We start from the raw sequence: 15,660 nt of genomic DNA on the forward strand, positions 1-15,660 counted from the left end.
CGCTGAACGCGTCCCTCTCGCCCATGCCAGGTGCCCGTGCCGGACTGCGCCGTGACTGAGCACCATGGGGCCCATGCGGGAAAGCGGCAAGGTGAGAGCCGGGCGGGAGAAGGCTGCGGCGGAGCACGGGCGGCGGGAGGCGGCGAGACCGGTGGGCTGCGGGGGAAAGGCGGGCTGCGGGACTGGGGGCTGCGAGGTCGGGGAAATTCGGGCTGAGGGAGGAGCGGGACTGCGGGACCGGGTTTGGAGCGAGGCTGCGGAACCGAGGTTAGAGCGGGGCTGCGAGGCGGTGGCCCAGGGGGTGAGGCGGGATCCGGAGTGCCGCAGGGGGCGGGCGGGGGCTCGGGCTGGGCCCGCGGGATCCACCGCCGCCGCCTTGGGGCGCCCCACGCTGCAGCCGCCGCTTCCTCTCCCTTCTCCCGCTGCGCGGCGGCCGCGGGCGGCAGAGCCGAGCCGGGCCAAGCCCGCGCCCCCCCGGGGGGCGGAGGCCGCCTCCTGCCCGCCTCCGCGGGCGGCGGAGGGCGCGTCCGAGGGGCGGCGGGCGGGAACGGGCGCTGACGGTCGGGGGGCTTCCTTCCTTCCTTCCTTTTTTCCCGAGGAGGAGCAGAAGGCGCACCCGGAGAAGGAGGTGTCCCGCAGCCGCATCCCCCGCCTCGTCCTCCGGCCGCAGCCGCCGCAGCAGCGCAAGGTGTCGCCCGCCTCCGAGTCGCCCTTTTCGGAGGAGGAGAGCCGGGAGTTCAACCCGCTCAGCTCCTCCGGGGGCTCCGCCAGGACCATCAGCAGCAACAGCTTCTGCTCAGGTACCTGCCGGCCCTACGTTAGCGCAGCCCCCGATTCCCCTTGCAGTTAGATCTGCTCTTCTTCGTGTCCATAAGTGACACCAGATGTTTCCATTTCGAGTTCTAAGGGCTTAGCTCTCCGCTGCTAAGAAGCTGGCGGTTTGATTGCTATGGAACAGTTTCTTAAATAGAAAGATTTTCCTTAAAACCCACAGCATCTGCGTGAGGAACTGTGGAAAGCCCATGAGCCAGAGCCTGCAAGGTGGGGCGGTGGCTGTTGAAGCTGTGGGTTAGATATCTCAACTCATTTGTCTTTGTGACATTGACCTCCACGCTTGAGTCGAAGCACAGCGTGCAGGTGGTGTGTTCCTGTTCCGTGGAAGTTACCTTTGGGTGTTTGAAGGCTCACCCTGTCCCCAGACACCGTGCAGTCTGCCCTGAGCTGGGCATTGGGTCGTGGAGTGGGGAGAATCACTGCAGACCACAATGTCTACTTTCCAGACCCAGTGTGTGTCAGGGACTGCTCAGTGTTGAACTTCTGGCATTTGTGGAGTTCAGCACTAAGTCCCCATCCAGCAGTGAGTCACTCGGATGCTCAGTAGCTGTGAGTAATCCCCCAGCTCAGCAGAATGCTTCATCCCATAGGAAATTATGCACATGGGCTGTGAGGGTCAGATCACAGAGCCCTTGGCACTGTATGCATGTGGTGGTTTTAAAGATAATTTGGTGACTCAAAGTTTGTTTTTATTAGCTGGTATTTTGGAAACATTCTCTATCTCACTAAAACTCCGACTTGCAATGAGTGTTTTGTAATATTCCATTTCAGAGCAAGTTCCTCAACTTTCCTTTTCTTTCTTCATTAAGTATTTAAGTTACTGAGCTCAGTCAGAAATAGTCATGTTTATAATTTTCTTCACTAATTTGCTGTTTCTCTCAAGAATCAGTACTTTAGCAGTGTATACAAGCAGTGAATTTCCCTAGATGAGGAACACAGCATCTGTGCCCGATTCCAGTCTTTCCCTCTCAGCCTGGATAGATTTTGCAATCCAAGCTCAGCAGTGATCTGTTGGTTATTGTTTGCGAAACAATGCAGGTCGTTAAACAAACAACTGCTTCGATCTGAGGAGCATGAAGCATTTTTCCCACACCATGTGCGTCCCTCCCTCTTACCTGTTGGGGTTTGCCTGCTTCCTCATAAGGATCCAAGAAGTAAAATCATTTGAAGCTTTTTACAGATGCATTAATTTTTTATGATCTCTCATAAATGGTTGGGTTTTTTCTTTTTTTCTTCCACCTCCCCTCCCCCCCTCCCCAATCATTTGGTTTTGCGTCCTGCTCTTCAGTCCTACTCAGCATGGTGCTGCCAAAGCTGTCCCACCATGCTGTATTGGCTATTTCTTGACTGCCCATAGCAGCTCTGTGCTTGCTGTGGAAGTCAGACTGTTCACATAGGCATTGAGTAGTGTGATGCTGCTGCCTTAATCTTCCTCTCAAGCTCAACTGAAAATACTTTTATTTCTTCTATTCATCTTTCCTTCTTTAAATGCTGCCTTGATTTAGCTTGGCTTACCTGATTTCCTCATTCTCTGAGGCCCCTTTGCTACCTTTCACTGAGAGACCTTCTGTATTGCCACACACCCATTGTAGGCTGAGCATCTCCAGCAGCAGCGGGCTCTCCAGCCAGCCCTCTCTATCTTCACTGGAGGGTGGCGTGCAGAAAGTGGATTTAAAATTAGTGGCAATCCACTTGGAGCAGAAAAGGAGAGCAGATGGAAAGTGTGATGAATGACAGTGTGATGGCAGTGTGTAAAGCTCCTGAGCATTTGGATAAATGTATTTTCTGTAAGTTCTGTAGTGATCATTAAACTCAAAAGTTTCTTGGTAAGCAGTGGGGATTGTACAATTTCTTTCCTTTTGAACCTTCTGAAAAGTTGGTATCTACCTTTCTTATTATTGATACCCAACCGATTATGATGGGTAGATTTCTTTTTCCCACCAGAAGATCCAATTTTTTTTTTTTTCCTCAGCCCAAGTAAATATGTGTTTCCTGTCCGATTCCCTAGAGAGAATCCCCTAGAGGATTTGATTCCTTTCTGGCATTGTCCATTTCCTTGTGTGCTTATATTGGTCTCTATGCATAAGTGAATGCTTGGATTTCTGTCTCTAACTCAGAGCAGCAGTATCTTCTGGATATCATTAAAGATGCTTTAGGAAGGCAAAGGACAGGAAGATAAGTTTCTTTGGGTACTGTCATGGTGTGAGTATGGTGGCAACAGCGAAAAGTACTACTCAGCGATCAGCAAAAGATGCTTCATTCTCTTCCATGTAGTTACTTATGAAGAAGTTGTTAGTTCTGGCTAAGGTAAGCTTTAAATCTGCATGATCAGCTCCTCCTTGTCCTGTAGGACTGCATCAGATGCTCAGTTGTTTGTATTGGTCGAGTTTCTACAGTTGACTTTGTGTCCGTTTCGCTTTGTTAGACTGCATGAACCACAGTGGGGCTGTCAACCCGTTTTTCCTGCAGTATTCCTGATAAAATATCTTTTTAGCATACCTTGTTTGTATGAAAACTGAAGTGGATGCTCTGAACGTGGTCTGGGAAGCTGAGTCTTTGTGTCAGTACTCACCACATACAATCCCTCTGTAACATCTTAGCACATCTGGGGTCGTCTTTGTCATCTGATATGAGAGCACTGCTCTACCCTCAACCTCTGCTCTCCTTCGGCTTGGATGTCAGCCACAGAACTCATATGTCAAGTGATGAAAAAACACTCTCCCAGCAGCATCGTCTGGCTGGCCTGCTGCTGAGCATTCACAATCTCATGAGTGTTTCCCTCATGAGTATCTCCTGGTATTGAACCTGCTACGCACCCTCATTTTGTTACAGAGGAGTGCATTTTAGCACCACAAACGTGATTCATTTGTCTTTGGCTAAGGAGCTGCACTGAGGAGGAAGGAGGCTCCCTCCAGCAATTGCAGATGCAATGTTTGCCTTATGAGAAATAGGATACGGGGGGTGGGGTGTTACGCTTTTATTGTGTGTACACATCTTTTTGATACCAGCTAATTGCGTGTTGGATTGAAGGCTGCCTGGAATTGCCCAGATCAATAGTGGTCTGTTTAGCTTTGAATTGTAAAAGAAAGTTCATTAGAACACTGCTTTTTTTTTTTCTTTTTTTTTTTTTTTTCTTTCCCTATTTTCCGCCTATGAATAGCTTAGATTTTGAATTTCTTACTGCGAGGAGGAATGCTACCTTTTTATAGGCTCTCAGCCTTCTCCTCAGCCTGTGTCCAGAAGCCAGCTGGCCGAGTTTCTGCAGGTAGGGGAGCTTTGCAAGAAGCACTTGTGCATTTAACCATCAGTTCAGCAGCAGACTTAATGAGACAGACAAGCTGTTTTATTCCAGTAGCAAAATGTTCCACTTTTTGTAGTCTTGTCTACAGATCTCCTTTTTAACTAGAGTGTGCAGTACTACAGGCTGTTGAAAGACAGCAGTATCTCTGTACATGAGTGATTGTGATTCTCTCCCCCAGAGTGTTCAAAAAATATGGGTTTGTTTGTTTTTTTCCTTTCAAGTTTCCAGTCTTTATTTCTTAACTTTTTTTTTTCGTGGTATGTAGATCTTCTTTTAAAAACATGTTCCTTAAGTCCGTAGCGCAATAAATGTGGTGATATGGCTGCACTGTAGTTTCTGGGGTGTAACATGGCAGCAGCAGGAAGTTCAGTCCCACGGTTGCCTGCTCAGTGTCTGCCATGCATGGTCCACTGAAGCTTTGAGACTGTGTGCCAATTGGACAAGCTGCTGAGGGATGGAAGGGCTGAGTTCATAGTGCATATACCAAAAAAAGAGTGCGAGCTCCCAACAGCCATATTAAAATAGTGTGGATGCACTACCCCTCACCACAGTTTGCAGGAGAGGGGAGTTTGTAAAGGTCTGTTAATCTGTGTTACTGGACAAAATGCTGCACCTTCTGTCACCTTCATAAATCATATCTTTGCTACACAGCTTTGGAGTGGGCTGTGCCACAAATCAGCCAGCTCTGGAGGCTCCAACACTGAAGTGTATGTACTTAAATTCCTATTTCTGAATAGGAAAAGATTAGATGAAAATGAGTTTGCAGTGTTTTAACAAGTCAACAAGATTAAGCCTAGGGCAGTAGTATAAACTACTAAAATAATTACCCTACTATTGATGTGTGTGTATATATATATGTATACAATTACTCTTTGTGTATGTAAGTTTATGTATACAGATATTATTGTGGAAACAGTGAGCTGTTCCGTTCTTCTGTGTTGTTTTAAGAAGAAATACTCTGTTTCAATAGTTCCTTCTTGGCTCTTTTTTTTTTTTTTTCTCACAGTTACTGAATTGTACACTTAAAAGTTCTCAAAAGCCTGATTCTGAAAGCTCACCCCTCTTTCCAGCCCTCCTGCTGGAAGCTGCACTTTTGCTCAGTGCTTTTGCCATTTTTTCAAATTTCTGAAGTAGAGCTGTTCCCCTGGGAATGTGATTGCAGCACTCAGTAAGGCAGTTTAGCAATCACTCTGATATTAATTTTCCAAAAACATTGAAACAAAGTCTACTTCTAAAAGCACACTCATGGCCTTTGCATAAAGGCGATGCTGGTGACATGCTTCCTTTTTTCCCTGCTGTTTCCCTGGAGAATTTCCTGCTGGGCCAACGTGCATGCAATAATTTATTATTGCTTCATGCTGTTATCCACCATTTCTGTTTCTGTGCAGCAGAAATGTGTTCCAAACATGGAAGTGAGGAAAGTGCCTAGGTACTAAGAAGCACAGCCTGCCTTTTCCTCTGTGCTTGGCCTTTCTGCATCCCTTTCAACTTCAGTCTCTGCTGCTTCTTACTACATAACTATTCCTTTGTGTCTATACCACACAACAACATCTGGAAGCCAAAATATTTGACCTTTTGAATGTTTGTTGTTACCTTTTTATGTATCTGTCAGCACTTTGCAACCTGACCCAGATCCTACTGAAGTCAGCAGAAGCATTCCCATTGTCTCTGGGACTTTTTGGACTGTGTCCTGAGAACACTTAGTGCTGGTCCCTTTCTAGTAGCATTTGTTACAGTCTGCTGTGTCCTGTGATGACTGTAAAGGCTAAAATCTAGGCTTGTACTGTATGTTTTTTTCACTACCAATATGTAGTCTAGTACTCTTGCTTTAAAGTATTTTTTCCTGCAATTTTGTATTGAGTTGAAAAGTGTCATGCCTATTGAAGAACATCACAGCTTGCAGAGGAAATTAAACGTTTATTTAATCATAAGTTTTTGATTATAACAAATAATAATGATAATTGATAGTAATAAATAATGGAATCACAATGCTTTAAAGGAAATTCTCACATGATAATTGTACATTTAAGAGGTTGATATCTGTCCTTAACATCTTGGATCAGTGTTTTGATGTATAGATCAGCAAATACAATCAGTAGGTTCTATGGTGATGCTAAATGCCAGTCTGAGATAGAACAATTAAAAGAAAAGAAAAAAAAAAAAAAAGTACACATACTACAGCAACAGATAGACTCTGTGTTGTGTGACTCTTGTGGTTTCCAAGCAGCATTAGAAGGTGAACCTTAGGAGGTGATATTCAAGCTACAAGGCTCACAGCTGTCAGCCATGGAGATAGAGCAGTATGGGAAACAAGGAATATAACACTTACACCATTTGATGAACAGTTAGAATTTTAGTTGTGGTCTGTTTTATATGTTTTCTATACAAAAGTGGTACTTTCAAAACTGGGTAGAATATTTACCGCTTCTTCCCTTGCTGCACAATGGAATTAAACACACTCAGAAAATTATCTGTATGCATGTACATTTCACATTATGTGGATATGACATCCATAGCATTAGTTGCATTTGATGTAATCAAATAGCAGCAGTGGTTCCACTGCCAACAGTTGGCATCAGAACAGGTCAGAGAGTTCTGGAAAAGTTCCTTAAAAACGAATGAATTTTTTTTTTTCCCTCTCTCTTTTAAGACTCTGTGCTTTTCTCTACTTCAGTTAAAACTTTTCTTTAAAAATTTCAGGTAGATTTTCAGTCCTTTAGTGCATTAAACACATTGCCCAAATGTTTTCTGTGGTATGATATCAAAACTCAGAGGCTGTGCTATTCCCGATCACAGCATTCTCCTAGTAACAGCAGTCTTTTTATTGATATTTTGCTAGCAGGCCTTTATGCTTTTGTTGTCTAATAGCAGTACCATTAGCTGTGCTATAAATTTAATTACAAAGCTAGTAAACTGCAATTATATAGCCCTTTTTCAGATGGTTTCCCAGAATTCACATCAGTCCTACTTATTAATGAAGTGTTCAAAAATAATGAAGACTAGCAAAGGCATCGTTCGCTGCCAAAGTTGATTAAAATTTGTTGCCTTAGAGTAACAGCTATTGTCAGTCAGATGTCATTAGCTGATATCTGTAGAGACATGTTTATGGGAAATACTGCCTGGTGAAAGATTCCTAGGCTTTAGGAAGGGATAAACCTGTCTTCTTTGACCGTCCTCTCCCCTCTTCTGCAGAGAGTAAGCCTGTCACACTTTCACCATGCTGTGAGTGAGCAGAGGCACTTCTTGCTGAATGCAGTGAGCAGTCTGCATGCTGAACTTTAAGCAGTGCCTGGTCAGACTCTTGGCATGACAAATGCAAGCTGGTAAAGAACGGGTTTGGGGGAGTTTGTACACTCATGGTAGGAACAGAGAAAAGGAATTGGAGATGTGTATTCTTTGATATTACCTATGGGATTAGTTTTTGCAGGTATAACATTAAAATAGCTTGGAAGATGGATTGGGGGGGGGGGGGGGGAAGATGGTCCCCAGCTGTGGAATCAAGAAGTAAACTCCTGAGTATGTAGTTTGTCCAACTTCTTTTTTGAGGAAGGACCATTGCCAGTACTACATCACATCAGCCATGGCTTTGTCTGCCCGAACCTTGAGACATTTCAAGGACAAGAGTCTGTGTAACCTTCCTGCGTGCCCTAAGGGAGTGGTGAGCTGCTAGCCTGCCTCACTGCAGCCAAAATGGAGCAGAGTTAATTCAAGTTCTGCCTGCAGAGACATGGGGATTAAATGTGGAATTAATTTGCTTAGCAGGATTTCATATAAGTAGGCCTTGTCAGATAAACCTCTTCTCTTTTTTGGACAGGGCTGTAGTTTTGGTTGCTCTTCTACTGTCCTTTAGAGCAGGGTAGAAATTAAACACCACCCCAGTAGGTTGTAAAAATCTAGAATGAATTTGGCGTTGATCAGATGGGCCAAAACTAGTAGCATGAATTTTAGCATTTAGCATTTAATTATTTTAGTAAAGTAATTGAATGTTTTTGTCTGCAGTCTGTAATTTTGTAAAATTGTTCTGGTTTGCAGGTGACAAATTGTTAGTAGCAAATGTCTAATCATCCAGAGTGTGTGAAGGAGCCTGTTAGAATGGCTGTGGTAAGAATGAAAAGCTATAGCACAGACAGGAACCTAGGAGAATACGTTTGCTTTAAGCTGTGCTCCTTGAATTATGCAGAAGTGGGAGCTGGTTTCCTTCCTTTTAAAGCCTCGTATTGTGGGTGTGAGTATACTCCACCTCTGTCTTTATAGGTACACTTTCATTTATACTGTTACAATTCATCCCTTTCCTTTGGTTCTCAGTGTTATCTAGTTTTTCCAGAATGATATTGTCAGTTTCCTGTTGATAATGTTTCCTAGTGGAGGAGTGAGCCCTTACACCCACTGGTGTAACTGCCCAAGTCAGCATGGTGGTTGATGTAGTCAATGGAGAAGGCAGGTCCTCTAGGCAATGATATGGCTTGTATTCTCTGGAGAAGTCTAAATACAGCTGACTTAGCCTCTAGAGAAGCCTATTTCTCTCTGTTTACTATAGAAAGAGCATTAGCAAATGGATCTTAGGTGATGCATTCTTTGGTGTCTGCCAGCAACTTTTATTAATTCATAAAGACTCACACATTCCAAGATCAGAAGAACACCAAAGCAACTCTTAGGGATTTAAAACTGTGGGCAGACCAGCAGAATGAGAGACTATCCTGAAAAATTGTGAGATGGTCTTGATGGTTCACTGCCAATAACCAACTCATGGTGCATCATCCTTACAGGGATGTACGGAAAGGGAGAAGTCAGGATGTAGTCTCAGTATGCTAAGTGAGTTAAAGTTCATTAGAATCCTGTGTTTAGTTCTGGAATCCACATCTCTTTGGAGAAGAACAGAGTGCAAAGTTTGAGCACTGATCAGAGGAATCTTGAGAGAAGATGAAAATGTGACAGTAGAAAAGAGGTCAGATAGGGGACAGGCAGTGTAGACTTGTAAAAACGCAGAACTAAATCTGACAGCTAGGAATGAAAGTAGAAATAAGTGAGTGTTTCTACAGGAAGAGCATAATTAATTATCTAGATGGATTAAATAAGGGGGTTGGATATGTAGTATTTCTTGAAGACTTGAGGGAATGACAATATTTTTCTTAAGAAGGTTCTAAAACAAATTGCAGTGGAAACTGTAAAGCTTCTGAGCTCAGAGGATCAGAGAATGATATCATGTGTGGTCTTAAAGTCTGTGAGAGCACTTTTTTTGTCAGTTGTTAAGAGTATTATCACCTTAACACATTTGTCTTTAGTATTTGAAAGTTTGTCAGTGCATGCAAACATCAGAGTATACCAAGCAATTTCTGAGAATGTTTGAGAAAACGTCATCCCATGCTTGGCTTTGGAACTTGGCCAGCGTATCTGAGCTGGGAGAGGGGTTAGGCACAGCATTTTAGTGATGAAATCCAGCTGAAGCTTGAAGGGAAGAGCTGCTTCCAGAACACTCTTGAGAGACCACTCTGAAAAAAAGACACCATGGGTGTAGCAAGGAAAGCAATGAAAGTCACGTGTTACTTAAGTGCTTTCCCTCTGTTTGCTTGTAAATAATACAGGCAAGATAAATAGACTTTCACAGCAGTTTTTGCCAGCTTTCTCTCTGCTATCCTGGTACTCTTGCCTGCAAACATAAATCAAGTGTGTTCCTTAGAAGTTGTACCTGAAATCCTTTTTGGGTAAAACTTAAGAAGTTATAAGGTGCTCCATAGACCTTGCTGAAAACTGTATTCTCACTGTGTCTTCAGCAGAAGGTAAATTCCATTCTGGCTCACTCACTCCTACTTCCCCATAGCCAGCTTTGAAAACAGATTCCTTACCTTGGTCAAATACTGGACAGTCTGGCATTTTTCACCTTCTCTGTCAGAGCTGCAGCAGAGTTTTGGACAGATATTGGGAAGATCTCAGTCCCACACTGCCTCCTTTGTATTGCTGAAGGCTTCTCTAGCGAGAAGAAATGAAGGTAAGTGCAGGGGATCTGCCTTGCACTGGGCATGTGGATGGCACCTTGGGGTTCTCCAGGATTCTCCTTGTAGCAAAGCAGCGAGGTGCAGATTGGTGCACAGCACAACCTCACTTGCCCACGATGATGATCTCCTGTGTCTCACTTGCAGCTGTTCTTTTTGTGATAGCAAACATTTTGATTCCTTAAAAGGCATCGTAAAAAGCTGACACAGAAGTCTGTCACAGTATTGAAAATTTTGGGAAATTTATGATTTTGTGTTCATTCTTCTAGCTGGTATCTTATAGAAGGATAAAAGTTATTCATGCGGTAAAAACAAGCTGTCAGAAGAATGGAAGTTCAATAAAATAATTCATTTACATCAGCTGGAGTTGGAGTGCTCACCTGGTTATCAGTGGGTCTAAAGGTCATGAGTGGTGTGCACAGAGATCTATTGTTCCTTATGCCAGGCTCATTTGTTCATTTAATAAATGCCCTGTTGGAGCAAGCACAGTAGTCCTTAAGCATAAGTTAAGGTTATGTAGATTATGTGGGGTAATCTGATCGTACAATGTGATGTGTTACAAGAGGCAGTGGTAGGAGGGCTTGAAATTAAAATGCTTATTCTCGCATGCTTTCTTTAGCTACTGTTTCCCTATCTCAGAAATGTGTTTACTTGTTTGTTTTTTAATGCCCTAATTCTTAATGCTGCAGCTTAGCTATTTCATCATTACAAGGTTCTGTCGGTTCTTGAGGTTCTCCAGATGGAATCCCCATAGCTCAATGAAGTCTCCCATGTAAAACACTTCAGTAAGGTTTGCAAAATTACATTGGTTTTGTTGATGGAGATATGGAGTAACTAGTTTATTTTTCAGTTGTCTTCTTTAGTCTTTTTTTTTTTTTTTTTTTTTAAACACAGAGTTCTGAAAATAATGCTACATAAAGAAACATAAAGAAAGAGCAAAGGTTGTGAAAAAAATTAAACTGCATGAATATACACTTCTTCATAAGAGTATTTGATTATAAATGTTGGTGAGCTTCTAAAGAGAAGATTGCTTATATACAATTCCAGAGCTTTCTCAGCCATGCTGATTCACACCGCTGTCAGTAAGATTCGTTCAGCATGAAGAAGAGACTCTGAACCCTTGAGAAAAGGAAATAGGCACTGATCTGGCAGAAAGCTGCCTCCTCTCTTCTCTGTGTCGTTATATTGTGATGTTGATATGATTGGAAAGGATAAAAGGAAAAGAATGGTAGAGTAACCATACACAGGGAAAGCTTTTGCACATGGAAGGATGCAGGTATTACGCTGTACTGAGGATTAATGGTTAACAATTGCAAGGCTTCTCTTTGCTAGGGAGGGAGCCATGGGAAGATTAGCCAGTTCAGGGTGTCCTTCTCATAAACATACAGTTGTGTACTGACTGAACAGTCTGCCCATGCAGAATTGGGCTTGGCCTCTGTTATGAACAGGATGGAAGTGGTGGGTACAATATGGTCATGCAGATTACTTGGTTCAGCTGCAGGTACTTGAGTTTCGTATTAGGTAAAGGTAATGCACTGGGAACAGAGAGCAATTGCATAAGTAAGATGGCAGTTTTCATTCTGTCCAGGGAAAGAACAAACAATTACATTTCTCCTGGAGAGAATATTGAAGGGTTCCCAGAGTCAGGATAGTGTGTTTGGTTTTGTTGCCTTTCTATAAAGCCACTGTGACTTTTACAAGAGAAATGATTATTCAAGAGGGGTTTAGATGAAGGAGGTGAGAGGAGTGGTATGTGGGTTTTGTCTCAACTCTGACTTTCTACTTTGCATGTAATTGTTAAGAGCTGGAGTGTTTATATTCCTGGAGATCAGAAATGCTGCTCTCTTCCAAGCAGTGGTTACCGGTGTTTGCAGTACAAGTGTTCCCTCAGTAGAATTCTGCTTTAACAAAAGCAGTCCATATGTAATGTGTATGTAATGTGCCCTTTTTCAGAAAGAGGTAACACACATCCACTTGTTAAAAATGGAAAAGCTCTGCAATCAGTCACTTTAAAAGAAAAAATAATCCTGGGAAACCTTTAGAAATTGCAGATAAATGAAAATCTTGGCTTTGTGTTTGTAGATTATGTTTAAATCTAGATAGTTCTGTCGGTAGATAGTTCTCTTGTTCACATAGGCACATGAGACATGTATCCCTTGCTCATTTCTATCCACTACAGATAAAGTGACATGATCCAATCTCGTGCCTTGTGCACATTTGTCAATGCCATAGCATCCGCTAACATCGCTAATTCAAAAGAGCTTTTATTCAGTACGAATTGTTGTTGTGTAGCCCCCAATTTTACCTTTGTTAGACATACGAAACAAGCACTCATCATTTCAGCCCACCATAAGGTGTTGGAAACTTAATCACAAATGGGAGAAAATAGTAGGTACTTGCCAGGTTTCAGAGCCAAATCGAGATGTGTCCTGTAAGACTGTAAATAGTTGTAGCCTATATATATATGTATGTATAGGCTACATATAATATATGTATATTCTGCTAACTTCTGTACTTACTAGTTAGTTTGATGTTTTCCCTTTTCAGATGACACTGGCTGTCCTAGTAGCCAGTCAGTATCTCCAGTTAAGACTCCTTCTGATGCTGGACACAGCCCAATCAGTTTTTGCACCGGTAGTGATGGAGACTTCTCCAGGAAGAAATTCAGTGCAGGAAAAATGAATGAAGGAAACTCACAGCTGGCTCGGTATAAGAAGGATACAAAGACAAGCCTTGTAAAGCCCGGTGAGTATAACATAGTTCCTTTCGTTTAAGTAATTACACTCTCTAATTGACAATTACATCTACAGGTGTCCAGATGCTTTGTATTGTGCTGCCTGTGATACAGCTAATGTTGATAGTAAATAAAAAAGATAATTAGGGTCTTTCTATGGAACCACCTGCAAGGTTTGAAAACACTGCAAGTATTAGCTTGGAAATGTAATTAATTGATGTCTTCACTTTCTTTTATGAGGCTGGGTGGTGATGTCAAATAACAACTGAAATGTATTTTATCCTATTTCATGGTAATTGTGCACATAGTTCACTGGCCAAAGATAAATTAATCTTGCTATCAGAACAACAAATTGTAGTCCTCTAGTGTTAGATTGATGGTTAGACCCTGCCTAAAGTTTATGCCATCAGGCTGCAGTAGCTCTTGGGATACAGCATGTCACATCAAGGCAGGATAATGGGTAGAGTGCATACACGAGTTATGCAGATGTAACTGCATGGTGCATTGTCTGAATGAAGAGCTTGTCTCCCATTGCCTCAAGCTAATGGGCCACCTTGGACCACCAATTAAATCAGCACCTGCTTGTCATGCATCCAAGACTAAATGTCCTGGTGTGTCATGGGCTGCTGTAGTTTTAATGAGTAGACATAACATGTATCTGTGAATCACATACAGATAGCTCTTGATTGCAGATTGTCGGGATATTTCTGCCTTTAGCTCTTGATTACAAATGGCCAGGATATTTTCACAGTTATTTAATTAATCTGGGAGACAGGGTGTTTTGACTCTGTGCAGAGCCAGCTGCAGAACTGACATGGTTTATGAGCTCAGATACTTCATGGCTATATTGTTTCCAGAGTTACTTTACCTCTAGAAGCATTTTAGACATTTTCATGAGGAGTCATCTCAGATTTTCCAGAGCTATATTTCTGAGGTCAGAAATAGCAGAGAATCAGTTACAAAAACTCTTCACTGGCTTGAAAGATCTGATTAAGTCTGACTTACCGCTATCCTTGCAAAGTTTTTCGAATCATTTCATAGCTTCTGTATTACTTGTGTGTTCTCAGTCTCTCATTAGTTTGCATAATGATGCTAGATTATATATATATATATATATATATATTTTTTTTAAGATTTGTTTCTTATTTCATTAAAATCAAGGAACTTGATGCAGGTAGAATGTGGAGAATATTGTAAACATCAGTCAAATCTGCAAACATGGCTCTCAAAACCATTTTGTAGATGCTTGCAGACATAGCTTAAGAAAATGCATATAAAGAAGTTTTGAAGTTTATTCTATGAAGAGTCCTCTGCACATGGACAAATTATGCATGAGTTTCAGTAAATGACTTCACTGTTTTCAATTGTTAAATGGCAATGGTAATTTAATACACTTTTCCATTAGTTGTCAGTAGTAGCCTTCATTTTGCTTGATGGACAGAGGAAAAGGATCTGGGGGAGTTAGTGGACAGTCAGCTGAACATGAGCCTGCACTGTGCCCAGGTGTCTGAGAATGCTGGCTTGTATCAGAAATAGTGTAGCCAACAGGAGCAGGGAAGTGATCATCCCTCTATACTTGGCATTTGTGGGGCTGCACCTCATGTGCTGTGCTCAGTTTTAGGCTCCTTACTACAAGAAAGAGGTTGAGGCACTGGAGCATTTCCAGAGAAGGGCAACAGTGCTGATGAGGGGACTGGAGCACGAGTCTTGTGAAGAGTGGATGAAGGAACTGGGATTGTTTAGTCTGGAGGTGAGGAAGCTCAGGGGAGACTGTATTGCTCTCTACAACTCCCAGAAGGGAAGTTGTAGTGAGATGGGGATCAGCCTCTTCTCCTAGGTGGCTAGCAATAGGACAAGAGATGATGGCCTTAAGTTGCATCAGTGGAGGCTCTGGTTGGATTTTAGGAAATGTCTCTTCTATGTAGTGAGTGGTGAGGCATTGGAACAGGCTGCCCTGGGTGGTGGTGGAGTCAACGTTCTGGAGGTTTTCAAGAAAACAATAGGTGTTTGTGAATATGAGTGATATGAACTACAGTGATCACAGGCATAGGTTGGTGGTTGAACTAGATGATCTTAGAGGTCTTTCCAACGTTAATGATTTTGCGGTTCTGTGATTTCAGATCTTTCAACTGATTTAGTCTAGGTATTTAACAATATTTACTTTTCAGACAGTTCCGTTCCAATATTAGGCTTATCATAGAAACATAGAATCATCTAGGTTGGAGAAGACCAAGATCGTGAAGTCCAACCATCGGTGTGACCTGCTAAGCACTATCACTAAACTGTATCCCCTAGTGCTGCTTCACACGTCACTTAGATACCTCCTGGGATGGGGAGTACATCACTTGCCTGAGCAGTGTGTTTCAATGCTTGACCACTCTCCCCACGAATAAATTCTGCCAAATGTCCAGTCTAAACCCACCCAGGGCAGCTTGAGACCGTTTGCTTGCATCTTGTCACCTGAGAAAAGAGACCAGCACTCTCCTTGCTAGTCTTCTTTCAGGCACTTGTAGAGAGCAAGGAGGTCTCTCCTTTCAGCCTTCTTTTTTACAGACCAACCACAATTCCCTCAGTCACTCCTTGTAAGTCACATTTTCCTCTGCTTTCTCCTACTTTATTGCTCTTCTCTGCACACACATTCATGTTTGTCTGTACCTCTACTCTCACTACATTTTTTGAGTTACCTGAGCAGTTTCAGTTAAATTTTTGTAATAGTAGAAACATCAGTAACGTTGTACAAATGTCAGTTGAAAGGCTAAAAGGGCAAAAGCAACCTGAGTAGAGTTTTAATTCACTTAGGG

General features: G+C 42.6%; 1 protein-coding gene across 1 annotated transcript in view; it reads left to right on the plus strand.

Annotated features, from left to right (window-relative positions):
• Window positions 1-609: 609 nt before the first annotated feature.
• Window positions 610-15,660, plus strand: part of SYBU (syntabulin) — a 42,406-nt gene continuing 27,355 nt past the window's right edge. The window contains exons 1-2 of the mRNA XM_042839707.1: window positions 610-800; window positions 12,673-12,870. Of these exons, the coding sequence (XP_042695641.1) occupies window positions 12,804-12,870 (67 nt within the window). The 5' untranslated portion in view covers window positions 610-800; window positions 12,673-12,803. The remainder of the gene's footprint in view (window positions 801-12,672; window positions 12,871-15,660) is intronic.

Source organism: Centrocercus urophasianus, unplaced genomic scaffold (assembly GCF_019232065.1).
Source record: "Centrocercus urophasianus isolate 14NV4802_14NV808 unplaced genomic scaffold, USGS_Curo_1.0 seq_11, whole genome shotgun sequence".
Lineage (NCBI taxonomy): Eukaryota > Metazoa > Chordata > Aves > Galliformes > Phasianidae > Centrocercus > Centrocercus urophasianus.